Below are 27,837 nucleotides of genomic sequence, written 5' to 3'. Positions count from 1 at the left end.
CAAATGCAACTAGCTAGTTTAGCTTACTCAAACACCCGGCTCAAACAGAGAGGGATGCTATGTTAGCTAGCTGGCTATGGCTATCCAACACTGGAAGGTCAAGTTCAGCTTTTGGCTTTATTAGTTCATTGCCACCTGGGCCGGCTGGTGTAACCGCTAAACTGCTTGCTGCTGACTACACTGTGCTGCTGACTACACTGTGCTGCTGACTACACTGTTCTGCTGACTACACTGTTCTGCTGACTACACTGTTCTGCTGACTACACTGTTCTGCTGACTACACTGTGCTGCTGACTACACTGTTCTGCTGACTACACTGTGCTGCTGACTACACTGTTCTGCTGACTACACTGTGCTGCTGACTACACTGTTCTGCTGACTACACTGTTCTGCTGACTACACTGTTCTGCTGACTACACTGTTCTGCTGACTACACTGTTCTGCTGACTACACTGTTCTGTTGACTACACTGTTCTGCTGACTACACTGTTCTGCTGACTACACTGTTCTGCTGACTACACTGTTCTGCTGACTACACTGTTCTGCTGACTACACTGTGCTGCTGACTACACTGTTCTGCTGACTACACTGTTCTGCTGACTACACTGTTCTGCTGACTACACTGTTCTGCTGACTACACTGTTCTGCTGACTGTAGCAGGTTTACTAACGCTATGTTGACGTCACAATGATGTAGGCTGTGTGTAGCAGTTAGCAGTCATGATATGGAGGTTTGGCTTGGAACTTTTTTTTTTGCCTGGTCACAGACAGCTGATGTGTTGTGCACTGAAGTCCACCAGCGAAGGGAAAAGGTGAGAGGAGGAGAACGCATAGATTGATGCGAGAAGGAATTATATACACAACGAGCTGTTTGTATGTGTCTGGTATGAAAGTGAACTGTGTTTGCGAGTGATCAGGGGTGTATTCATTCCGCCGATTCTGTTGAAAAACATTTCTTAAACAGATGCAAACGGAACGAAACAGGGATAAACATACCTGAATCTGTCCAATAGAAACTCTTGTTTGCAACTGTTGGACTAATGATTACAACCCTAGATCCGCTAGATGCAGGCCAGAGTGTGAAAGGCAGTATTGAATGTGTCACTGTCTGTCACCTTGATTACTCAAAATTATCTCGACCTGTGTGCACCTACGTTGTAAACTTTCATTCATAGGCTAGGTTGTAGCAACCTCATGATGGGTATAGGGAAAATTTGAGTATCATGTAGTAGCCTAAACCTATCGCTGTTACATTGAACTGGGTGAATGGAATATGAATGACTGTCATCCAATATGCTTTAATAGAAATAAGGCCATGTTCATTTAAAAAGAATATCATCCTCCCTCATCTTAAACGGCACCGACCACCACTGGTGTGTGTCTGTCTGTCTGTCTGTGTGTCTGTGTGTCTTTAGGGATGGGTCCTATCCACATGAATGAGGTCCAGTGTCTGGGGACGGAGAAGTCGATGTGGAACTGTGTCTTTAAGAACATAACCTCAGAGGACTGCCAGCATGTAGAAGACGCCTCTGTGAGGTGCAACACGCCCTACATGGACCTGGAGAACTCGGTCAGAAACTAACTACTCATCTCTGTTCTGTTCTGTTCTATTCTATTCTATTCTATTCTATTCTATTCTATTCTATTCTATTCTATTCTGTTCTGTTCTGTTGTATTCTATTATATTCTGTTGTATTCTATTCTGTTCTGTTGTATTCTATTCTATTCTGTTCTGTTGTATTCTATTCTATTATATTCTGTTGTATTCTATTCTGTTCTGTTGTATTCTATTCTGTTCTATTATATTCTGTTCTGTTGTATTCTATTCTATTCTGTTGTATTCTATTCTGTTCTGTTGTATTCTATTCTATTATATTCTGTTGTATTCTATTCTGTTCTGTTGTATTCTATTCTGTTCTATTATATTCTGTTCTGTTGTATTCTATTCTATTCTGTTGTATTCTATTCTATTCTGTTCTATTCTGTTCTGTTGTATTCTATTATATTCTATTCTGTTGTATTCTATTCTGTTCTGTTCTGTTCTATTCTATTCTATTCTGTTCTATTCTGTTGTATTCTATTCTATTCTGTTCTGTTGTATTATATTATGTTCTGTTGTATTCTATTCTATTCTGTTCTATTCTATTATATTCTATTATATTCTGTTCTGTTGTATTCTATTCTGTTCTGTTGTATTCTATTCTGTTCTATTATATTCTGTTCTGTTGTATTCTATTCTATTCTGTTGTATTCTATTCTATTCTATTCTGTTCTGTTGTATTCTATTATATTCTATTCTGTTGTATTCTATTCTGTTCTGTTCTATTCTATTCTATTCTGTTCTATTCTATTCTGTTCTGTTGTATTCTATTCTATTCTGTTGTATTCTATTATATTCTATTCTATTCTGTTCTGTTGTATTCTATTATGTTCTGTTGTATTCTATTCTATTCTGTTCTATTCTATTATATTATATTATATTCTGTTCTGTTGTATTCTATTCTGTTCTGTTGTATTCTATTCTGTTGTATTCTATTCTGTTCTGTTGTATTCTATTCTATTCTGTTCTGTTCTGTTGTATTCTGTTCTATTCTATTCTGTTCTGTTGTATTCTATTCTGTTCTGTTGTATTCTATTCTATTCTATTCTGTTCTGTTGTATTCTATTCTATTCTGTTCTATTCTATTCTGTTCTGTTGTATTCTATTCTATTCTATTATATTCTGTTCTATTCTATTCTGTTCTGTTGTATTCTGTTCTGTTCTATTCTGTTCTGTTGTATTCTATTCTGTTCTGTTGTATTCTATTCTATTCTGTTCTATTATATTCTGTTCTGTTGTATTCTATTCTATTCTGTTATGTTCTGTTGTATTCTATTCTATTCTGTTCTATTCTGTTCTGTTCTATTCTATTCTATTATGTTCTGTTCTATTCTGTTCTGTTGTATTCTATTCTATTCTGTTATGTTCTGTTGTATTCTATTCTATTCTGTTCTATTCTGTTCTGTTCTATTCTATTCTATTATGTTCTGTTCTATTCTGTTCTGTTGTATTCTATTCTGTTCTATTCTATTCTATTATGTTCTATTCTGTTCTGTTGTATTCTATTCTATTCTATTCTGTTCTATTCTGTTCTGTTGTATTCTATTCTGTTCTGTTGTATTCTATTCTGTTCTGTTGTATTCTATTCTGTTCTGTTGTATTCTATTCTATTATGTTCTATTCTATTCTATTCTGTTCTGTTGTATTCTATTATATTATATTCTGTTCTGTTGTATTCTATTCTATTCTATTCTGTTCTATTCTGTTCTGTTGTATTCTATTCTGTTCTGTTCTATTCTATTCTGTTCTGTTGTATTGTATTCTATTCTGTTCTGTTGTATTCTATTCTATTCTGTTCTGTTGTATTCTATTCTATTCTGTTCTATTCTGTTCTGTTGTATTCTATTCTGTTCTGTTGTATTCTGTTCTGTTCTGTTCTATTCTATTCTGTTCTGTTGTATTCTATTCTATTCTGTTCTGTTGTATTCTATTCTGTTCTGTTCTGTTCTGTTGTATTCTATTATATTCTATTCTATTCTGTTCTGTTGTATTCTGTTCTGTTCTGTTCTGTTGTATTCTATTCTATTCTGTTCTGTTCTGTGTATTCTATTCTGTTCTGTTGTATTCTGTTCTGTTCTGTTGTATTCTATTCTATTCTGTTCTATTCTATTATATTCTGTTCTATTCTATTCTGTTCTGTTGTATTCTATTCTATTCTGTTCTATTCTATTCTATTCTATTCTATTCTGTTCTATTCTGTTCTGTTCTATTCTGTTCTGTTCTATTATATTCTGTTCTATTCTATTCTGTTCTATTCTATTCTGTTCTGTTGTATTCTATTCTATTCTGTTGTATTCTATTCTGTTCTGTTGTATTCTATTCTATTCTATTCTGTTCTGTTGTATTCTATTCTATTCTGTTCTGTTGTATTCTATTCTGTTCTATTGTATTCTATTATATTATATTCTGTTCTGTTGTATTCTATTCTGTTCTGTTGTATTCTATTCTGTTCTATTCTATTCTATTCTGTTCTATTCTGTTCTGTTGTATTCTATTCAATTATGTTCTGTTGTATTCTATTCTATTGTATTCTATTCTGTTCTGTTGTATTCTATTCTGTTCTATTGTATTCTATTCTATTATATTCTGTTCTGTTGTATTCTATTCTGTTCTGTTGTATTCTATTCTATTCTGTTCTATTCTGTTCTGTTTTATTCTATTCTGTTGTATTCTATTCTGTTCTGTTGTATTCTATTCTGTTCTGTTGTATTCTATTCAATTCTATTCTGTTCTGTTGTATTCTATTCTATTCTGTTCTATTCTGTTCTGTTGTATTCTATTCTATTCTGTTGTATTCTATTCTGTTCTGTTGTATTCTATTCTATTCTGTTCTGTTGTATTCTATTCTATTCTATTCTGTTGTATTCTATTCTATTCTGTTCTGTTGTATTCTATTCTATTCTGTTCTGTTGTATTCTATTCTGTTCTGTTGTATTCTATTCTATTCTGTTCTATTGTATTCTATTCTGTTCTGTTGTATTCTGTTGTATTCTATTCTATTATTTTCTATTCTATTCTGTTCTATTCTATTCTGTTCTGTTGTATTCTATTCTGTTCTGTTGTATTCTATTCTATTCTGTTCTGTTGTATTCTATTCTGTTCTGTTGTATTCTATTCTATTCTATTCTGTTCTATTCTATTCTATTCTGTTCTGTTGTATTATATTCTATTGTATTCTATTCTGTTCTGTTGTATTCTATTCTGTTCTATTGTATTCTATTCTATTCTGTTCTGTTGTATTCTATTCTGTTCTGTTGTATTCTATTCTATTCTGTTCTATTCTGTTCTGTTTTATTCTATTCTGTTGTATTCTATTCTGTTCTGTTGTATTCTGTTCTGTTGTATTCTATTCTATTCTATTCTGTTCTGTTGTATTCTATTCTATTCTGTTCTATTCTGTTCTGTTGTATTCTATTCTATTCTGTTGTATTCTATTCTGTTCTGTTGTATTCTATTATATTCTGTTCTGTTGTATTCTATTCTATTCTATTCTGTTGTATTCTATTCTATTCTGTTCTGTTGTATTCTATTCTGTTCTGTTGTATTCTATTCTATTCTGTTCTATTGTATTCTATTCTGTTCTGTTGTATTCTATTCTGTTCTGTTGTATTCTGTTCTATTCTATTCTGTTCTGTTCTGTTGTATTCTATTCTGTTGTATTCTATTCTATTCTGTTCTGTTGTATTCTTTTCTGTTCTGTTGTATTCTATTATATTATATTCTGTTCTATTCTATTCTATTCTGTTCTGTTGTATTCTATTCTATTCTGTTGTATTCTATTCTGTTCTATTGTATTCTATTCTGTTCTATTGTATTCTGTTCTGTTGTATTCTATTCTGTTCTATTCTGTTCTGTTCTCTTCATTGCAATTTATGCCAGAGGGGCGGTTATTGTCATGTCCTGTTTTACTGATAAAAATATGTTAATATGATCATAGAGAACAAACTAAGTAAAAGTTTTCTTAAGTAAAGTAATTTAGTTTAGCAAAGAGGGGGATATTGTATTTACTGTGAATCTTAAACTGTTTATTGATCAATGATGTGTTGACATTGGTAATAGATTCCTGATCGAACAGGAGTGTTTGCTGCAATAATGTTCAATACAATGTTAGTAGTATTGTGATGAGAGTAATAAACCTGGATGCATCATTGCACCCTAAATATGTGATGTATGTAATGACGTCCTTTACTCTCATCAAACGCATGCCTTTAACCATTAAATCAAAGTATGCGTCACAAATGCACCCTATTCCCTACAAAGTGCACTACTTTTGACCAAAGCCCTATGGACCCCGGTCAAAAATAGTACATTATATAGGGAAAAGGGTGCCATTTGGACGCGGACAAAGGCTGAGATTCAATCAGATCAAGCGTTAACTGAGATAGCTGGTGTTTTGGCGGTGTCAGAGGAACTGCATGAGAGCTTTCTAATCGGTGAGCGACTGCTGGTGTGGTTGTCATGAAGCCACAATCGTCCCACTCACGTTAGAAGTTCAGAAGGAGAAAGTGTAGGTAGGTTATCTAGAAATAATGACGCTCCAATAATACTGACATCAACATAATGGAGGTGGAGATTACAACGTTCCACTGTTCCAACTGGTAACAAGGCTACATGGGATTATTACTAATACGACTCGGTGCATCCAATGACAATGTCCGCAATGGGTATAACGCCGGGAGCCGCTTGCTGATTTGACAGCTCCAATGCAGTTACACCTCCAACATCGCCTAAATCAAAAGAATGAAACTGCCATGCTGTTGTCGGTTATCGCGGGTTAAGGCAGAACTGATTGGATCAAAGTACTGTATGTCTGGATAAACGTCCTGTGTTCAGCCAGCCGTACTCTCCCTTACTACCTCTCCCCGCCCTCCGCTTTCTAACCCGTCTGCCCCCCACAGATCCGCCTAACAGGGGGGCGAACGCGCTATGAGGGGCGGGTGGAGGTGCTGAGCACGGAGGCTAACGGGACCAGGAGCTGGGGGCTGATCTGTGGAGGGGCCTGGGGCACCAAGGAGGCCATGGTGGTCTGCAGACAGCTGGGGCTAGGCTACGCTAACCACGGCCTGCAAGTAGGTCTATTAGCCAAGCTAACGGCTTTTACAGTGCTAATAGAACATGCTTAAACCAGGTTATAACCATGGACTGCAATTAACATGAATCTCCAACCTCGGATTTGTTCCGCAGACCTCTGGCTAGGGACCTCTGGCTAGGGACCTCTGGCTAGGGACCTCTGGCTAGGGACCTCTGGCTAGGGACCTCTAGCTAGGGACCTCTGGCTAGGGACCTCTGGCTAGGGACCTCTAGCTAGGGACCTCTGGCTAGGGACCTCTGGCTAGGGACCTCTGGCTAGGGACCTCTAGGGACCTCTGGCTAGGGACCTCTGGCTAGGGAACCCACCATCTCAAACAGTGGTATTCAAAGTCGGGGTCGACTGAGTTTTTCCCCACAAAATGGCTTTATTACAGACAGAAAGACTTTTCATCAGCTGTCCGTGTGGCTGGTCTGAGAAGCTGTGGAGGTCCTGGGTGGTTACTGATGGTCTGCGGTTGTGAGGCCGGTTGGACGCACTGCCAAATTCTCTAAAACGGCGTTGAAGGCGGCTTATGGTAGAGAAATGAGCATTCAATTATCTGGCAACAGCTCTGGTGGACATGCCTGCAGTCAGCATGCCAATTGCACACTCCCTCAAAACTTGACATCTGTGGCATTGTGTTGTGTGACAAAACTGCACATTTTAGAGAGGCCTTTTATTGTCCCCAGCACAAGATGCACCTGTGTAATGATCATGCTGTTTAATCAGCTTCTTGATATGCCACACCTGTCAGGTGGATGGATTATCTTGGCAAAGGTGAAATGCTCACTAACAGGGATGTAAACAAATTTGTGCACAGAATTTGAGAGAAATTAGCTTTTTGTGCGTATGGAAAATTTCCGGGATCTTTTATTTCAGCTCATGAAACATGGGACCAACACTTTACATGTTGCGTTTATATTTTTGTTCAGTATGTATAATAATTTTTAGGGGAACAAAACATTAAGAGTACATATTATTGTATGGGACAATATACAAATGTTTTTAAGAAATATATTTTGAAAAATACAACTTTATTGAGTAAATGTATTTATTGGTTTATTTTCCTTTTGGTAAGAGATGAAAATGCAATGAATTTAAGGTTATTTGTTGATGTAAAAATCCAAATGTACCGATTTTTAAAGTTGTTTCATTAGATTTGGGGTGGGGTCGTGAAAAAATTATTGGGGAAATAATGGGGTCCCCAGAAATTCTGGCAGAAAAAAATGGAGTCCCCGCTGAAAACGTTAGAATACCACTAGTCTTAAACATTGGACCAAGAGGAAATCCTCATGGCTAGAGAACCGTCTTAAACATGGCCCTAGGGTGACATTTGGACTTACAACCTCTCTCAGGCTACCTCATCACGAGAGTGTTATTCCAAATACATTAACCTCCTCAACCAATCCCCTTGCTGGGGCTGGGGGGGATGAGCCCAACAGCCAACCATAACATGCCAGGTAGCGACATCTCATTGGTTCTCCCAACCCACCAGGAAGGAACCAATGTGGCTCCCCGCTCCATGACTCACCCTGACATGTTGTTCTATGAGTCTATGGACTAACCCCACAGCTGCTGCTGCATCAGCAATCCACTGGCCCTCAGGACTGAGCACAGACTAGACTTTGGAGGAAACACAGCCAGGCTACAGCAGTGTTTCTCAACTCCAGTCCTCGACCAGCCCGAAAGAGTACACACTTTGGTTGTAGCCCCGAACAAACTCACCTGATTCAACTAGTCAAGGGCTTGCTTGATGATTCACTTACTAGTTGAATAAGGTGGTCTGAGGCTACATCAACAACCAGTACTGTTGGGGGTATTCTCGGACTGGAGTTGAGAAATGCTGGGCTACACACAGGACAGGAAGTGCCCTCTCACTGACATCCCCTAGGGCCCCCCCCTCTGCAGGTGCGTATCGTGGGAGGCAGGACGTACTATGAGGGCCGTGTGGAGGTTCAGGTGGGGGCGCGGTGGGGCACGGTGTGCTCTGCAGGCTGGACCACTAAAGAGGCCATGGTAGTCTGCAGACAGCTAGGCTTGGGGTACTCCATGCATGCCATCACTGTGAGTAAGACTGGGAGAAGAAGAAAGCTTCAGTCTGATGTATGTTGGAAGTATGATACTGTGCTATAGAGCTGGGACAGACTTCCTCTTACCGAAGCATTTTGCTTACGTCTGTCATTTTTCTGTGATTTCTTCTATAAAATGTTCCTGTAGATTGTTCTAGAACCATTATTTGGTCAATAGTAATAGCCCATAATGCATTACGTCGATTCCTGCAATGAAAGTATCAGCCTGTCCCATGTTCTGCTATTGGCTGCTGTGTGAGCGAGCTGGAGCCACACTCACTGTGACGCGGAGGACGGAGAAATGCGTTCTAAGGGGCACAAGCACATAACCGTTGAGCAAAGTGCAATTGAGGACAAAATACAGTTTTCAAAGCAACTACTGTTCTAGTTACAGAGAGGAGAGTCACAGCTTTCTGCGAGTACATCATTTATTTCTCACCTCCTCATTATTTAGTTAATGGCACCACTTTACAACCGGAGTAGGATATGTAGTATGGTTTTGATGCATTTGCAGTGAATAGGCCTACATCAACTATCCTAGCGCTGGAACATTTTTGTAGGACATTACATTTACTGATAGATTAATCAATTAGCCTACAGTGCTTCAGAAAGTATTCACACCCCTTTACTTTTTCCAAATGTTGTTGTGTTACAAAGTGGGATTAAAATGGATTTAATTGTAATTTTTTGTCAACGATCTATACAAAATACTCTGTCAAAGTGGAAGAAAAATTTGAACATTTGTAAAAAAATTAATATTTTTTTTTATTATTAATTAGATAATAATAATTAATTAGATAATAATTAATCCCCTGGATTAATACGTTAGAATCAACTTTGGCAGCGTTTTTTTTTGTTGCTTTTTTAAAAATAATAATTATTTTTTAACCTTTATTTAACTAGGTAAGTCAGTTAAGAACAAATTCTTATTTACAATGACGGCCTACACCGGCCAAACCCGGACGACGCTGGGCCAATTGTGCGCCGCCCTATGGGACTCCCAATCACGGCCAGTTGTGATACAGCCTGGAATCGAATCAGGGGGTCTGTAGTGACGCCTCAAGCACTGAGATGCAGTGCCTTAGACCGCTGGGCCACTCGGTCTGTAGTGACGCCTCAAGCACTGAGATGCAGTGCCTTAGACCGCTGAGATGCAGTGCCTTAGACCGCTGGGCCACTCGGTCTGTAGTGACGCCTCTAGCACTGAGATGCAGTGCCTTAGACCGCTGAGATGCAGTGCCTTAGACCGCTGGGCCACTCGGTCTGTAGTGACGCCTCTAGCACTGAGATGCAGTGCCTTAGACCGCTGGGCCACTCGGTTACAGCTGTGAGTCTTTTGGGGTTAGTCTCTAAGAGCTTTGCACACCTGGATTGTACAATATTTGTACATTATTCTTTTAAAAATTCTTCAAGCTCTGTCAAGTTGGTTGTTGATCATTGCTAGACATACATTTTCAGGTCCTGCCATAGATTTTCAAACCGATTTAAGTCAAAACTGTAACTAGGCCACTCAGGAACATTCAATGTAATCTTGGTAAGAAACTCCAGTGTAGATTTGGCCTTGTGTTTTAGGTTATTGTCCTGCTGAAAGGTGAATTCATCTCCCAGTGTCTGGTGGAAAACAGACTGAACCAGGTTTTAATCCCTCTAGGATTGAGCCTTTTTTTTGTTTTCTTTGCTTAGCTCCATTCCGTTTCTTTTTATCCTAAAAAACTCCCTAGTCCTTGCAGATGACAAGCATACCCATAACATGATGCAGCCACCACCGTGCTTGTAAAAAGGTTCACCTTCCAACAGGACAACGACCCTAAGCACACAGCCAAGACAACGCAGGAGTGACTTTGGGACAATTCTTTGAATGTCCTTGAGTGGCCTAGCCAGAGCCCAGACTTGAACCCATTCGAACATCTCTGGAGAGACCTGAAAATAGCTGTACAGCGACGCTCCCCAACCAACCTGACAGAGGTTGAGATGATCAGCAGAGAAGAATGGGAGAAACTCCCCAAATACAGGTGTGCCAAGCTTGTAGCATCTTACCCAAGAAGACTCAAGGCTGTAATCGCTGCCAAAGGTGCTTCAACAGAGTACTGAGTAAAGGGCCTGAATACTTTCCGAATGCACTGTATACATCACATGTGACTCGTAATAAGACTAAGTAATTAGCCTATTAAAATGTTTATCTGACTCCATGAAGATCATTAAAATATACAAGCAAGCATTAGACAATGAGTTGACGTTAACTAGCAAGAATGGGTCTGAGAATTGGAACTTCTGATTGTAATGTTTACTGTTAATTTTTATTGTTTATTTATGAGAGAGAGAGATATAGAAAATCTGAATTGTTTGGATTCAAAACCTGAGTTGTTGACCAATAGTATTACTGTAAAGTTAACCTCCAATCAGATATCAGACCTACAGGATGTAACCTTTGCTTCTCAATGGGGGTTGGAGAGACCAACACAGAGAGCGCTGAATTCCTAAGACTACACAGAGAATGCTGAATTCCTAAGACTACACAGAGAATGCTGAATTCCTAAGACAACACAGAGGACATTCTTGCATACAGTAGATAAGGAGAGTTACTTCGGGGGCTGCCCTACAATGTCGGCCAAATTAATCTCTGAATTGCCCAAAGTAAATCTGATAGGTTAATTCTGGATCCTATTTTGGCAGGTTGCACATCAAAATATCAATAATGGATGTGTTAGATGAAATAGCTTACTTTCTGAATGCTAGGCTACCATCTCAGTTGTCTTACTTGGCACTGGAATAAAAATGGTCTTGAGCCGCTAATGTAAAGTAACTGTCCATAAAAATACAAAAAATAAAACGTTTTTTTTCCGTTATCGAACAAAATAGTTACATTTATCACAATATGACTTTTATCGCCCAGCTGTACTGTCTTACCATTCTCTCATAGATGGCAGGTGTCTGACTGACAGATACATTATTAAAAGCACATCTGAGTTATCTAATTATCTCTCTGCTTATATCAATATTTTTATTCAAGCGAAGTTAGGAGCAGTTTGAAGAACAGTTTCTCTTTTCTTTGAATACTGAGAGGCAAGAAAGTAAATACCACGGCTAATTCATATTAGTCAAAGTAGTCTACTCCCTTGTCACCTTAAAGTGATATATGGTTGTCTTACCTACCTTAGTTGAATGCACTGACTGTAAGTTGGTTTTGGATTAAGAGCATTTGCTAAATAACCGTAATGTAATGTACTGTAATGTAATGTAATCAGATGTGTTTTAGCAGTAACATGATGCTTCTCAGAGATAATGTGATGGGCCAAATGGCGGTGGAAATGCCTTTATGCGCAAATATCAATACAATAACCATCATATCGAAGTAAACTTGGGAGTCACGCAATGATATGGTGTGAGGTCATACCACTACGGCTCAGGAAACCATGCAGTTTATTAGACTAACGAAATAAATTATGATAAACTTCACAGGGTGGTGAAAGTGCACGGTGATGAGCTTGATGCTCCTTTCCAATAAATATTGAGGGTCTTATTCTGGTGACATGATGATCGATGCTTGGCTGCAGTTTGACAAATATAAATAATCTCAGTCCTTTGTCCATAATGATCTCATCATGCAGGTAGCCTACCCCCACTGTTTCTGGATAGGGCGCCGGCGCCAAGACCAGACAAGGCTCATTCACTACAGAACATATTTATTCGGACTAAACCATCAGTAGAGTTGAAACCTATTTAACTTGTATTATTTATTCAGTACAGGGGAATTTAACAACAGAAGGTATTTTTATGAGCACTACGTCCTCACACAGCCTTTTATCCACAACAAGTCAATTTGATGGAAACATCTCTGGTGGGAAAATGGGCAGATTGTTTTTATGCAGATTTTAGATTATTCATGTGAAAATCTGTTGCGAATTGGATGGAAACCTAGCTATTGCTAACCTAATTGACATATATCATATATGTAGCTCAGCTGGTAGAGCACGGCGCCTGTAACGCCAAGGTAGTGGGTTTGATCCCCGGGACCACCCATACACAAAAAAAAACAAACAAAAAAACATGTATGCACACATCACTGTAAGTCGCTTTGGATAAAAGCGTCTGCTAAATGGCATATTAGTATTATATTATTATGTCATGTCACATATCACTCCTCACCTCTCCACCATGCTAGTGTGGTGAGCTTTCTGGCACAAACGAGTTGCATCATTCAGATGGGTGCTACACATTGGTGGTGGATGAGGAAGAGTTGCGTTTTCACCATTAGTATGTAAAGCGCTTTGAGCTACAGGAAAAGCACTCCAATCAATTATTATTATCATTATTATTATTATCATAACCTATTAGCGTAAAAATAGGTCTCCTGACTTAATAAAGGTTCAATAATATCCTCCTGCTGTTTGTTTCCGTGTTTGTTTGTGTTTTCCCTGTCGCTAAGGAAACGTGGTACTGGGACAGTAGTAACGTAACCGAGATGGTGATGAGTGGTGTGAAGTGTACAGGTAGGGTCGCAAAACTCCCGTTAATTTACCAAAGTTACCAGAATTTATATTAAAAACATATTTATTTATTTATTTATATAGAGTTACATTTTATGAAAATTCCTTAAAATCCTTTGAAATTTCAAAAATTCTGATTAGTTTACTGGTACATTTATAAAAGTGGGTGATAACGTTCCCTCCCTTTTGTATAGGAAACGAGATGTCTCTGAGCCACTGCCAGCAGCACAGAACCGTCAGCTGTCAGAAGACTGCTGCCAAGTTCTCTGCTGGGGTCATCTGCTCAGAGAGTGAGTTCCCGAAGCACCTGTTGGGCTGGATATTCACTTTTCATAGCACTTAATGTGTTCTCTCCCGGGTGCTTGTAAAGGGACAGATGACAGACAGGTAGGATTCCAGCACAGTGTATGGACTAAGACACTTTAAGGTATGGCTCGACAACTGTTTTAACCAAGAGTGGTTCTGAAAAAGGGGGAAATGAAATACATAATGGACTGCAGCCACATGCCTAAGTAATATGATTCTACTTCATTACTAAATTGTCCTTTTGCTCGTTTGATGACTCTGCGGAGGTCGTAGCGGGACTTCCTGTCCTTGTTCCTGTCCTCAGCCGTAACCTCAGGGTGGTCTGCGATGGCCATGTGTGCGGTAGCTCTGTTTAGCGCCAACCTTGGTGTTAATCCAGCTTTTGATTCGGGAAGCAGCGAACTTTCACTGTGGGGACAACGTCGCCGATGCATTTCCTTATGAAGCCGCTGACCGGAGGTTGTTAGCACGTCGATGTTATCGGCGGAGTCTCGGAAACATATTCCAGTCAGCGCTACAAACAGTAGGCCTACTGGTGATCAGAATGACAGTGTGAGTTACAGACTACGCAAGGTTTTCACTTATAGATGAAGTATTGATTCGTTATTACACTTTAACTCATCTGTAACGACAGACTGTAGCTGGCCAGCACATGCAAGATTTGGTTCTGGGTTTTGTTAGAAATTGTGTAATTCAAATCTGGTATTGGAATAAGAGAAAACATAATCAAGAGATATTCAATCCAAGCTAAATTTATTAAATGCAAAATGTATGTATGATAAGTATGAAGGTTCGTATATACGGGTCCACTGAAATACCACGCAGGGCACTCAGAGAACTAATCCATTGTTCTGAGTTCTTCTTCAAATACTCTGACAGAGATAGTTCCCGCTCCCTGCTGGGCCTATCAGGGTAGAGGTTGGGCGTGGTTTAGACTTGCCCAACCTATCCGTTGGCGCACCGGCTGGTCCCAGCCCCTTGGCGCTCCCTTGGCGCTCCCTTGTTGCACACTGTTGCCAGGCATACGTTTTTATCATAACAACCTGTGGAGTTAGCACCCAAAAGACACCATTCCACTGTACTGTGAGTACCTAGTTCAAGGACGGTTCACAGACAACGGTTCGCAGACAACAAAGAGGCAGTGTTCGTATCTGTAAGAAATACAAGTCTTATCTGTCCTTCCCCCTAACGTTCCTTACATGAATCACAGCCTGTTATGTGAAACAATTTATATCAGTACAGTACAAACCTTCTATGCTTATCATTAATGCATTCCTTCTAAGCTATTCATCACACACAGATCCAATTATGAGAAAATAGATCCCCACAGTTCCAAGATGATATTGTAAAGCAGGGGCGTCAGTTGGGTATGGTAGGGCCTAGCTCAACACCAACAGCAGGGGCGTCAGTTGGGTATGGTAGGGCCTAGCTCAAGACCAACAGCAGGGGCGTCAGTTGGGTATGGTAGGGCCTAGCTCAAGACCAACAGCAGGGACGTCAGTTGGGTATGGTAGGGCCTAGCTCAAGACCAACAGCAGGGGCGTCAGTTGGGTATGGTAGGGCCTAGCTCAAGACCAACAATGTATAAGTAAGCTACTAAAAAGGTACACAAAAATCATTCCAATCCTGATTCCAATGCGACGGCTGTTTAGCGTATTGGTGGATGGCTTTAGGACCATGCGGAGCGTCGCTCGGAGAGAAGACCTTTGTCTCAGATCAGACAGTGCCAGACAGTTTGCTTTGTCAGCCGTTTAGGTGTGTCATTCGAACCCGGCTTGTAAGCCTCGCGGTCAGCTGTTTTATGCACCAGTTACTTTCACATTGATGTGGGCATAGGTGGCACGTCCTATAGGCTAGGGGGAGATAAGCTTCCCCTAAAGTCAATTGACTTCAATTAGCCCAAATTAGCTATATAATTACTCGTGCCTATACATAAATAAATAAAATAATTCAAAATACTACACCAGAGAGCATGATTCGGCCACAGAGGATAATTAGCTTCTTTAAAGAATTAGCTGTGGATTGTTTTAAGCGAGCAATGTGGGCAATGCGCACGGCAAATAACAATCCGCTATTTGGTAGGCTGAGTTGCAGCTGTCATTGAAAAGCAGTTAAATAAGCATAGGCCTATTGCAATATTTCTAAATACAATCATAGGAAAAGCATAGTTTAAAAAGCAACTGGTTATTGCTGAAAAGAGAAGACAAAGAAAATACTAATCTACTTATCGAGATTCTCAACTCCCAATTGAGTGAACAGTAGCCTCTTCCTGACATATACCCGCTGAGTGCTTGCATATTCACTGTCTTTATTGTTTTGTGGTCCTCTGTAGCTCAGCTGGTAGAACATGGCGCTTGTAACGCCAAGGTAGTGGGTTCGATCCCCGGGACCACCCATACATAAAAATGTATGCACGCATGACTGTAAGTCGCTTTGGATAAAAGCGTCTGCCCTAATGGCATATTATTTATCATTGGATCAGTTCCACTGGTCACTGGAACGTTTTTTTTGGGGGGGGGAAATGATTCCCCTCCTCCAGGGTAGACGGACGTCATATTGTCCAATTTGCGTCTCCCCTTTTCGTAGGGCTAGATTAGATGGTTAGGTTCCAGACGGATCTGCTCGTCAGAGTCAGTAGAGTAAGCTACTCCTATTATATAGTGTAGTTACAATTCCATGAAATGTGTTTATAAAAGGACACATTTTCCCATGCTAAGAAAGGACAAGAAACGTGTCTGATTAGGTCTACTCTGTCACTATGTGCTCAGTCAGTTTTACAGGATGTAGTTATATTATTAGCCTGAATGATGACGATCCAATCATCCCATTAGGAATACTAGCCTATCTAACATTAGCCTGAATGATGACGATCCAATCATCCCATTAGGAATACTAGCCTATCTAACATTAGCCTGAATGATGACGATCCAATCATCCCATTAGGAATACTAGCCTATCTAACATTAGCCTGAATGATGACGATCCAATCATCCCATTAGGAATACTAGCCTATCTAACATTAGCCTGAATGATGACGATCCAATCATCCCATTAGGAATACTAGCCTATCTAACATTAGCCTGAATGATGACGATCCAATCATCCCATTAGGAATACTAGCCTATCTAACATTAGCCTGAATGATGACGATCCAATCATCCCATTAGGAATACTAGCCTATCTAACATTAGCCTGAATGATGACGATCCGATCATCCCATTAGGAATACTAGCCTATCTAACATTAGCCTGAATGATGACGATCCGATCATCCCATTAGGAATACTAGCCTATCTAACATTAGCCTGAATGATGACGATCCAATCATCCCATTAGGAATACTAGCCTATCTAACATTAGCCTGAATGATGACGATCCAATCATCCCATTAGGAATACTAGCCTATCTAACGTTAGCCTGAATGATGACGATCCAATCATCCCATTAGGAATACTAGCCTATCTAACATTAGCCTGAATGATGACGATCCAATCATCCCATTAGGAATACTAGCCTATCTAACATTAGTCTGAATGATGACGATCCAATCATCCCATTAGGAATACTAGCCTATCTAACATTAGCCTGAATGATGACGATCCAATCATCCCATTAGGAATACTAGCCTATCTAACATTAGCCTGAATGATGACGATCCAATCATCCCATTAGGAATACTAGCCTATCTAACATTAGTCTGAATGATGACGATCCAATCATCCCATTAGGAATACTAGCCTATCTAACATTAGCCTGAATGATGACGATCCAATCATCCCATTAGGAATACTAGCCTATCTAACATTAGCCTGAATGATGACGATCCAATCATCCCATTAGGAATACTAGCCTATCTAACATTAGCCTGAATGATGACGATCCAATCATCCCATTAGGAATACTAGCCTATCTAACATTAGCCTGAATGATGACGATCCAATCATCCCATTAGGAATACTAGCCTATCTAACATTAGCCTGAATGATGACGATCCAATCATCCCATTAGGAATACTAGCCTATCTAACATTAGCCTGAATGATGACGATCCAATCATCCCATTAGGAATACTAGCCTATCTAACATTAGCCTGAATGATGACGATCCAATCATCCCATTAGGAATACTAGCCTATCTAACATTAGCCTGAATGATGACGATCCAATCATCCCATTAGGAATACTAGCCTATCTAACATTAGTCTGCAAATGCGACGATGGATGCATTCAATCCTTTATTATAAAGGTGCAATTTTATGGTGAAAAAAGAGCTTCCGCAAACATGAAGCTCACGTGCCTCCTATGGATGGCGGTATTTTAAGGTGGCCTTGTTGTGACTTGATAGCCTGTATTATGCATCTATTTCACGTTGCACTGTACGCACCGTTCCACAAGTAAATGAGTCAATTGATGATGAGGTTGAGTAGTGGTTGACATTGTATATGCCGTTCCACAGACCTTTAAACCTGATAGTGATCATTAATGGCTGTTCCACTGATCTTTAACCTGATAGTGATCATTAATGGCCATTCCACTGACCTTTAACCTGATAGTGATCATTAATGGCCGTTCCACTGACCTTTAACCTGATAGTGATCATTAATGGCCGTTCCACTGACCTTTAACCTGATAGTGATCATTAATGGCCGTTCCACTGACCTTTAACCTGATAGTGATCATTAATGGCTATCCACTGATCTTTAACCTGATAGTGATCAGTAATGGCCGTTCCACTGACCTTTAACCTGATAGTGATCATTAATGGCCGTTCCACTGACCTTTAACCTGATAGTGATCATTAATGGCCGTTCCACTGACCTTTAACCTGATAGTGATCATTAATGGCTGGGGTCATTTTTGTTTGTTTCTGCTGTTCTCCAAATAGCATTTTAGTTTTTAAATTGTGTAGAATTGCAGTAAATTAGCTTCCCACCCCCCCACTCTGCCATATCCTAGGTTTAGCTGAACTGACGCCACTGTTCTAAACAGCCAACATAGAACAAGTGGCTATGGAAACTACTGAACAGTACATGTTGCCAGTTTGACCGTTACTCTCCTCCTCCTCCTCCTCCTCTCTCCTCCCAGCGGCGTCTGACCTGGTCCTGAATGCTCCCCTGGTCCAGCAGTCGGTGTACATCGAGGACCGCCCCCTCCACATGTTGTACTGTGCAGCGGAGGAGAACTGTCTGTCTAAGTCTGCCGCTAGCGCTAACTGGCCCTACGGACACCGCCGTCTGCTGCGGTTCTCCTCTCAGATCCACAACATCGGACGGGCCGACTTCAGGCCCAAGGCTGGACGCCACTCCTGGGTCTGGCACGCCTGCCATGGGTAACTATGGCAACCTAATAATCTAGAGCAGTGGTTTCCAACCTGCGGTCCGCTGGGGTAATGCAGGTGGTCCGCTAATTACTTTTGATTAAAAAAAAATATATATATATATATTCCAAACATAATAACAGTTGGGAGTATTTATGGTATAATAAGACATTTTACATTATCTTTACATTACCTTTAGCAATACATTCCTTTTGACAGTACATTACCTTTAACATTACCTTTAGCAATACATTCATTTTGACAGTACATTACCTTTAACATTACCTTTAGCAATACATTCATTTTGACAGTACATTACCTTTAACATTACCTTTAGCAATACATTACTTTTGACAGTACATTACCTTTAACATTACCTTTAGCAATACATTCCTTTTGACAGTACATTACCTTTAACATTACCTTTAGCAATACATTCCTTTTGACAGTACATTACCTTTAACATTACTTTTAGCAATACATTCATTTTGACAGTACATTACCTTTAACATTACCTTTACATTACCTTTAGCAATACATTACTTTTGACAGTACATCACCTTTAACATTACATTATCTTTACATTACCTTTAGCAATACATTACCTTTGACAGTACCCAAGTGGTAAATATAAAGATCCAGTCCATTAAAAAAATTGGAGGCCCCTTACACTTCAGTGTTGTGATGCAAAGATTCTATCAAAATGCATAGCGCTTTTTACATGGACAATACATTGGAGATAATATAAGACAAGTACTGGTATTCATTGCTGACTTTGAAAAGGTTTTTGATAAAGTACTACTGGAGTTTATATATAAATGCCTGGAATATTTCAATTTTGGAGAATTTCTTATGAAATGGGTTAAAGTATTATAATAACCCTAGGTGTAAAATAGTACATAATGGCTACTTCTCAGAAAATTTTTAACTGTCAAGAGGAGTAAAACAAGGTTGTCCACTATCGGCATATCTATTTATTATTGGCAAATGTTAGCTGTTAAAATCAGATCCTGTTAAAATCAGATCCAACAACAATATCAAGGGGTTAGAAATCCAGGGCTTAAAAACAAAGGTGTCATTGTACGCTGATGATTCATGTTTTCTTTTAAATCCACAACTTGAATCCCTCCACAGCCTCATAGAGGATCTAGATGCATTTTCTAACCTCTCTGGATTACAACCAAATTATGATAAATGTACTATATTACATATTGGATCACTAAAAAATACAATGTATACATTACCATGTAGTTTACCAATAAAATGGTCTGATGGTGATGTGGATATACTCGGAATACATATCCCGAAAGAAAGAAATGTTCTCACTCCAATACATTTTAATAGAAAGTTAGCAACAATAGATAAGATCTTGCTACCATGGAAAGGTAAATACCTGTCTATTTGTGGAAAAATCACCCTGATTAACTCTTTAGTATTATCCCAGTTTACCTATTTGCTTATGGTCTTGCCTACGCCTGTTTTTTATATTATATGAGCAAAACATATTCCATTTTATTTGGAATGACAAGCCAAAAAAATTAAAAGGGCCTATTTATATAATGAATATGAATTTGGAGGACAGAAATGATTAAATATTAAAGCATTAGACCTATCACTAAAAGCTTCAGTCATACAAAAGTTATACTTAAATCCAAACTGGTTCTCTAGCAAATTAGTAAGATTGTCTCACCCAATGTTCAAGAATGGCCTTTTTCCCTTTATTCAGATTACAACCTCGCACTTTCGGTTATTTGAAAATTAAATAATCTCCCAAATATCGCTATTTTTAAAACAAGTCATAGAAAGTTGGTTGAAATGTCAGTTTAATCCACCAGAAAAGAACGAACAAATAATACAACAAATATTGTGGTTAAACTCAAATATACTAACTGATAAAAAAACATTATTTTTCTATAACAAATAAAATAAAAGGGAAAAAAGTATTTGATGCCACATTTTACATTTACATTTTTACATTTTAGTCATTTAGCAGACGCTCTTATCCAGAGCAACTTACAGTTAGTGAGTGCATACATTTTTCATACTGGCCCCCTGTGGGAATCGAACCCATAACCCTGGCGTTGCAAATGCCATGCTCTACCAACTGAGCTACATCCCTGCCAGCCATTCCCTCCCCTACCCTGGATGACGCTGGGCCAATTGTGCGCCGCCCCATGGGTCTCCCGGTCGCGGCCGGCTACGACAGAGCCTGGATTCCCTGCTGATTTTGTACGGTTGATGATCAGTCTATAATTTTAATGGTAGGTTTATTTGAACAGTGAGAGACAGAATAACAACAAAAAAATCCAGAAAAATGCATGTCAAAAATGTTATAAATTGATTTGCATTTTAATGAGGGAAGTAAGTAGGAGGAGGTCAGAGACCTATCCGTGTGGTGCCAGGACAACAACCTCTCCCTCAACGTGACCAAGACAAAGGAGATGATCGTGGACTACAGGAAATAGAGGACCGAGCACGCCCCCCCATTAACATCGACGGGGCTGTAGTGGAACAGGTTGAGAGCTTCAAGTTCCTTGGTGTCCACATCACCAACAAACTATTACGGTCCAAACACACCAAGACAGTCGTGAAGAGGGCACGACAAAGCCTATTCTCCCTCAGGAGACTGAAAAGATTTGGCATGGGTCCTCAGATCCTCAAAAAGTTCTACAGCTGCACCATCGAGAGCATCCTGACCGGTTGCATCACCGCCTGGTATGGCAACTGCTCGGCCTCCGACCGCAAGGCACTACAGAGGGTAGTGCGTACGGCCCAGTACATCACTGGGGCCAAGCTTCCTGCCATCCAGGACCTCTATACCAGGCTGTCACTGTCAGAGGAAGGCCCTAAAAATTGTCAAAGATCCAGCCACCCTAGTCATAGACTGTTCTCTCTGCTACCGCACGGCAAGTGGTACCGGAGCGCCAAGTCTAGGTCCAAAAGGCTCCTTAACAGCTTCTATCCCCAAGCCATAAGACTCCTGAACAGCTAATCAAATGGCTACCCAGACTATTTACATTGACCCCCCCCTTTTTTTATACTGCTGCTACTCACTGCTATGTATATAGCCTTGTTATTGTTTTTTGTGTTTTCTTTAACTTTAGTTTATTTAGTAAATATTTTTACATATTTTCTTAACTCTATTTCTTGAACTGTATTGTTGGTTAAGGGTTTGTCAGTAAGCATTTCACGGTAAGGTCTACACCTGTTGTATTTGGCGCATGTGGTAAATACAATTTGATTTGATTAGATTTGGACTTTTGTCACTCCTGATGGTTTGTTTTCCTACCTTCGTCTTCCGTTCGAGTTACGTTTCAAAAGCTCATTCACATCGTGCTACGTGGTCTGGAAAATTCTGAGGCATATTTGGACAATGTGTTGGTATTTAGTACCACCTGGCCAGCAGGGGCGGCCTGTTCAATAGGGCGATATGGGCGACGCACTGCCAAACGGGAAAAGGAAGGGATTTTTTTTCTAATCAATTATATCACGGCAACAGTAGTTATCAGTGTTGTAATCTATACGTCTGATCTGCCACAGTGCCACACTGCCACTAAATGTCGAATCAGGCTAAAGTCGTGCTTCAAATGGCTCCCCCCCCTTTTGGGGCGATTTCAGTCAGGTTGAAAATCGCCCAGAAGTCTGTCATAGACTCCCATGTAAAATCTATTTTTTTCAAATTTCAGAGCCTTCAATACAATCTCAATGGGTGTCTGTGGGCTTGCACTTACGCGCTTTCGTCATACGTTACGTAACCATGAACGTAACTGAGAAAAGAGTGGATTGTTTGAAAGAAGTTCCTTTTTGTCGGCGAACAAATGAAGATAAATTGGCAACGAAACAATTAGGACCTCCCAGACCAAATTTAATAATTCAACAGGTTTCTACTAAAGGCGGAAAGTCCTACACCCGAGGATTTTCCAAAAATTGGTACGAACGAAAAAAGACATTGCGACTCACTCAACTGGATGACGAGGGATACAGGCTAGCTGTCCGCCGCCACAACGATGAGGTTAGTGTTGATAATCACAAGTTTACTGGATGTGGATATGGTGTAATAAAGGCAGTTTATTCAGAGGTAAATATATCTGGAATCGCGTTCACGGACCCGTTCGTCAAACTCTTAGGGAGCTATAAATTAAGCCCCATTACTTACCATATCAGATAAGAGAAATTGCTGCAGCTACATATATTTTACATCCTGGCCCTACATAGTTCACTATTTGCATCACTTACCAAAATATTACATGTGGTCATATATGCTTGGAAATTGGAGATGCCATAGAACGTCAAAAAAGTAAACATTGCTGGAGACACATTGCCGTTTTGGAGAAGACATCGCGTTTGCTAGCGAAGAGATTTGTTGTGGCAAATGAACTTGGGCTGGGAATTGCCAGGAACCTCACGATAAGATATATGCATCAGCATTGCGAGTCTCATGATTCTATACGTATTGCGATTCGATACTGTGATTTTATTGCGCACCATATGTCTGTTGCAGAGGGATCAGAAAGCCATGAGAACGAGTTTTGATCAGTCATGGAAATAAAAGTGCTGAAAACAAATTGGCTCCCAATGTGAAAAGATTGAGAACAAGCTATGAAGGAACAATAATGGTGTTTTGGTGCAGGTACAGCCAACTAGCGCTAAAATATTGCGATATTGTCAATACAGTATATCGTAAAGTATCACTATGTAACTCGATTTCTTTCACCCCAATCCCTCAAATTAACGGTAAATAACTGAATTGTTTGCCCCACATTTAGCTAAGATGATTAGCTAGCCAGCTAAAATGTTTTATTTAGTTAGCAGTCGCATCTACAATAGTTTACTGTCAATAACATGTCTCCAAAAATGACGTGGTGTCTCCAATTGTGTTGACATTTTACAATTGCAATGCGCATCCATGAGTATCCACTTTCTGTAGCTCAGCTGGTAGAGCATGGTGCTTGTAACGCCAAGGTAGTGGGTTCGATCCCCGGGACCACCCATACACAAAAATGTATGCACGCATGACTGTAAGTCGCTTTGGATAAAAGCGTCTGCTAAATGGCATATTATTATTATTATTATTATTATTATTATTATTATCTGAAGAGAGCCCCGAAACATTGTGTGCAGACATTTTATGCAATAAATGAAGTAGGTTCAATCTAGTAGTTCTGATCTTCTGATTGGTCCTGATGAGTTGGGCGAGGTCCCCTGCAGGCTACTGTCACTGTTGCATTGGCTCTGAGTCGGGTTCTCTGTCTTCAAATGTTCAGCCTAAGAGAGGGGATTTTTGTGTGTGTGTGTGTGTGTGTGTGTTTAACAGTGATGATGTGTGTGTGTGTGTGTGTGTTTAACAGTGATGATGTGTGTGTGTGTGTGTTTGTGTGTGTGTGTGTCCTCAGAGCAAGAACTCGTGAGTTGGAAGAACTGAGAGGCCTATGGCGTGGGTGTTGTCCTTGGCCACCTGCTGACAAGGCTGACAAGATAGGACCCTTTTGTCCATTGTTATTGGATAGGAACAGAACTTATAACCAGCTCCTGACCTAAATAGATCTTAGCACAACATTTTACTCAACATATCATATTCCATATTCACTATAACAAATATATTTACTACGACATTAGCAAGAACCGCCACATCCTCAGCCGGCTAATCCAGTGTGTGAAGTTTTGCGGAGTGTTTGAGTTAGCTTTGCGAGGCAAAGATGAAACTGAGGGCTCCACCAACCCTGGTAAGCCAACACTTTTGAGATCAGTCAATAAATGCTTCTGGTATTGACTTATATGCTGCCCCTGTCTTCATGTTGTTGCTGGACATATCTTTTTTTAAATGTGTGTAGGTCACCTAAATCATCAGAAAAATTGCCCCTCCTGAGAATTTTTTCAGGAGCCGCCACTGCTGGCCAGAACACCTTCAGAATTTTAGGAGTCTGTTCGAGCGCTTCTTAGCTGCCAACTTGGCAGTTAACCTGTCAACGAGTGAAATTGCCCAAATATCTCTGGAAAGTGGTGGGGTAAGGGAAAGTCCGACCGGTCCTGCTAAAGTGGAGGCCATCAATAACCTTCCGGTACCAGCTTCTCGCCAGGAACTGTGCCGATTCTTGGGAATGGCTGGCTACTACCAGGCTTTTTTCCAGAACTTTGCCCAGGTTGTTGAGCCACTTACAGATTTGACCAGTCTGAAAGTCGTTTTGCGTTGGAGCCCCGACTGTCAGGAGGCTTTTGAGAAGACAAAGACCCTTTTGGTGTTAGCTGCTCCGGATTTCTGTCGTCCATTTTCTTTGTATACCGATGCCAGCGATGTAGGAGCTGTGCTCTACAGAAAGACGATAACAACATTGAGTTCTCCTGTGGGGTACTTTTCAAAGAAATTGGCCTCATATCAGAAACACTACTCGGATATCGAGAAGGAGACACTCGCTTTGGTACTGGCTCTTCAGCACTTCAAGGTTTATTTACTGGGCGCTCATGGTGGGTGTCTTTTAGGTCCCAGTTGTTGTTGCTAGTCAACTTTCACTGGACCCCCCGATCACTGTCTTTCAGAACCCCTCCTAGAACTCCACCTGTTCGTTTTGGTTGTTAGTGACTCTTTGTTAGTTCCCCCTTCTGTTTGTGCGACAATTTTTGGTTTCTTGCTGGGGAACGTAACATGACTGATTTCATGTCAATGCTAATATGGCTAAAATTAGCTAGCTAGCTAACTATCAACTGTAACAATGTGTCTGAGACAGTAAGTGCTCATAATGTATTTATGTTTTCAATAAACATTGGAGATGAAATATAGCTTACATATTGTCAACAATTTAAGCCAACCGTGTGTTTTTTGCCCCATAGTTGCGCTCGCATTAGTTTTGTTGCTAAACAACCAACCCATCTATACGATCGCAGGTTGTAGACAATGCAGCTTTTAAAGGGATAGCGGTATGCTAGCGTACCTGTAGACTTCCAGTCATTGCGCTAATGCTAGTTAACATTGGCTTGTGAATCTACCTCTGACTTCCTTCATACTGCACGCGGAGACATAAAAATATTGACAGAATTTCGCACTATCCCTTTAAAGTACATTTACGATTGAGCTGACATTCACCATTTACTGTGAATGCAATCTCTGCAAACATTGCCTTTAAAAGCCACATTCTCTACAACACACGATTTGATTGAATCCCTGCCCAGGTCAGTACTCCGGACCTTGTAGGCAATGTTCCCTCTAATTATTTTCGGCACTGAACAAATTTCAGGTCTGCTGTGCGCAAACTTCTGGTGCGCGTTTACTGTGAACACTGAGGCTGTACCCGCTTTAAGTTACAGTTTTAACAGTGGCCAAGTAGGCTACTGTGGCTATTTGATCATAATGTAGGCCTACCAGAGTGGCCTACCGTCAAAAACAAAGGAGAAAATGCATCCCATAACATTTTAACATGGAAATAGCTGTTCTATCATTCAGCCTACAGTAGCAGCCAATGTGTGGTGTTCAATGTAGGCCTACATTCCATGGCACTTTATTTTTATTTTTATATGCAGGGCTTGACATGAACCTGTTTATTCACTAGTCCTTCAGACAAGGAGGTGACTGAACATGTTGTGTTGTTTGATGCAAGAAACCACTTTACAAAATAAAATGCATTGTTATTCACATACCATTATTACTGAGAATCAGACAAATTAAGCTACCCTCTGCCTATTGGCTATTTAGCTTATTCAAGCCTGTCTCAAAATACAACACTGCCCCTTTAAGACAAAAACAAAGCTCTTTACCTGACTCGCTTTTCAAAGATGGCTAGAAAAGTACACGTTTTGTGCTCTTGTAGGAAGCAATCACTCCCCTATTGCTGACTACAAATGAACTATAACTGAACTAATAACTCACTAACTAGCAAAGGATGTGAACAAAATGTGCACACGTGGCTACATGCAGCTCTCTCTTTGATCTCAAAACAAGCGCATCTACTCACGACCGCTCATGCTGTAAACACAGTCCAGTTCAAAGTAAATGGCACAGATCCATATTTGGCAATGGCCTATTTGCATATAGGCCTACTGCAGCTCTGATTGGTTATGCCGCACCGGTCTGTGTAGAGTAGGGGCTGAGTAGTGTGTGTCAATGCAATAGAATCCTACTCCGATGCTTTCTGCCTACAACAAAATCTCTTGCATAGTTAGTTTTTATTTCGGTATGTTGCATTGAAAGTGGTTAATATGGCGTTGATTCGATCACAGTTGCCACAGTAAAGAGAAACGTTGATAATGTTAACAGGGAAAACTCTAGAATAGTGGTCACCAACCTTTTCTGAGTCAAGATTCACTTTGAGTCAAAATGCAAGCCGAGATCTACCTCTCAGATTGACTTAATAAACGTAAGCCTATGCAGCATTAACCAATTAAAAACAGTTCTGTAGCAATGAGGTTAGTGCAGTAGGCTAGAGGCCCAGTACATTATCACTGCATATTGGCTTTGCTTGAATTGTCCTGCCAATGAATGCATTGTTGTTTGGGCCATTTTTAGGCTATATGATGACATCGGTAATAGATCCGTTGTTGTGTTACTGGTGAAGCACAGCTGAGTGAACATACATTTAAATAATTAGCTTTATATTTTACTGGGCTGATGGTGCCTGGGCTGATGGTGCCTGGGCTGATGGTGCCTGGGCTGATGGTGCCTGGGCTGATGGAGCCTGCATCCGATGGTCAGTCTCAGCGGAGGGAGAGAGCAGCAGACTGAGGGTCCGCCTCTCAACATCCCTCCTCTCTCCCTTTCCTCCACTGCCTCTCAACATCCCTCCTCTCTCCCTTTCCTCCACTGCCTCTCAACATCCCTCCTCTCTCCCTTTCCTCCACTGCCTCTCACCATCCCTCCTCTCTCCCTTTCCTCCACTGCCTCTCACATCCCTCCTCTCTCCCTTTCCTCCACTGCCTCTCAACATCCCTCCTCTCTCCCTTTCCTCCACTGCCTCTCACCATCCCTCCTCTCTCCCTTTCCTCCACTGCCTCTCAACATCCCTC

General features: G+C 40.3%; 1 protein-coding gene across 1 annotated transcript in view; it reads left to right on the top strand.

Annotated features, from left to right (window-relative positions):
* The window catches only part of loxl3b (lysyl oxidase-like 3b), a gene marked incomplete at its 5' end in the record, with an annotated part of 93,592 nt that overhangs the window by 51,265 nt on the left and 14,490 nt on the right, over positions 1-27,837 (top strand). The window contains 6 exon segments of the mRNA XM_084182356.1: positions 1,415-1,569; positions 6,498-6,668; positions 8,579-8,734; positions 13,166-13,229; positions 13,421-13,516; positions 18,615-18,858. Coding sequence (XP_084038482.1) covers positions 1,415-1,569; positions 6,498-6,668; positions 8,579-8,734; positions 13,166-13,229; positions 13,421-13,516; positions 18,615-18,858 — 886 coding nt within the window.

The sequence above is a fragment of the Coregonus lavaretus genome (genome assembly GCF_964263955.1).
Source record: "Coregonus lavaretus genome assembly, chromosome: 18".
Taxonomy (NCBI): domain Eukaryota; kingdom Metazoa; phylum Chordata; class Actinopteri; order Salmoniformes; family Salmonidae; genus Coregonus; species Coregonus lavaretus.
The sequence above is the reverse complement of the archived record's forward strand: the minus strand, read 5'-3'. Positions and strand labels throughout refer to the sequence as shown.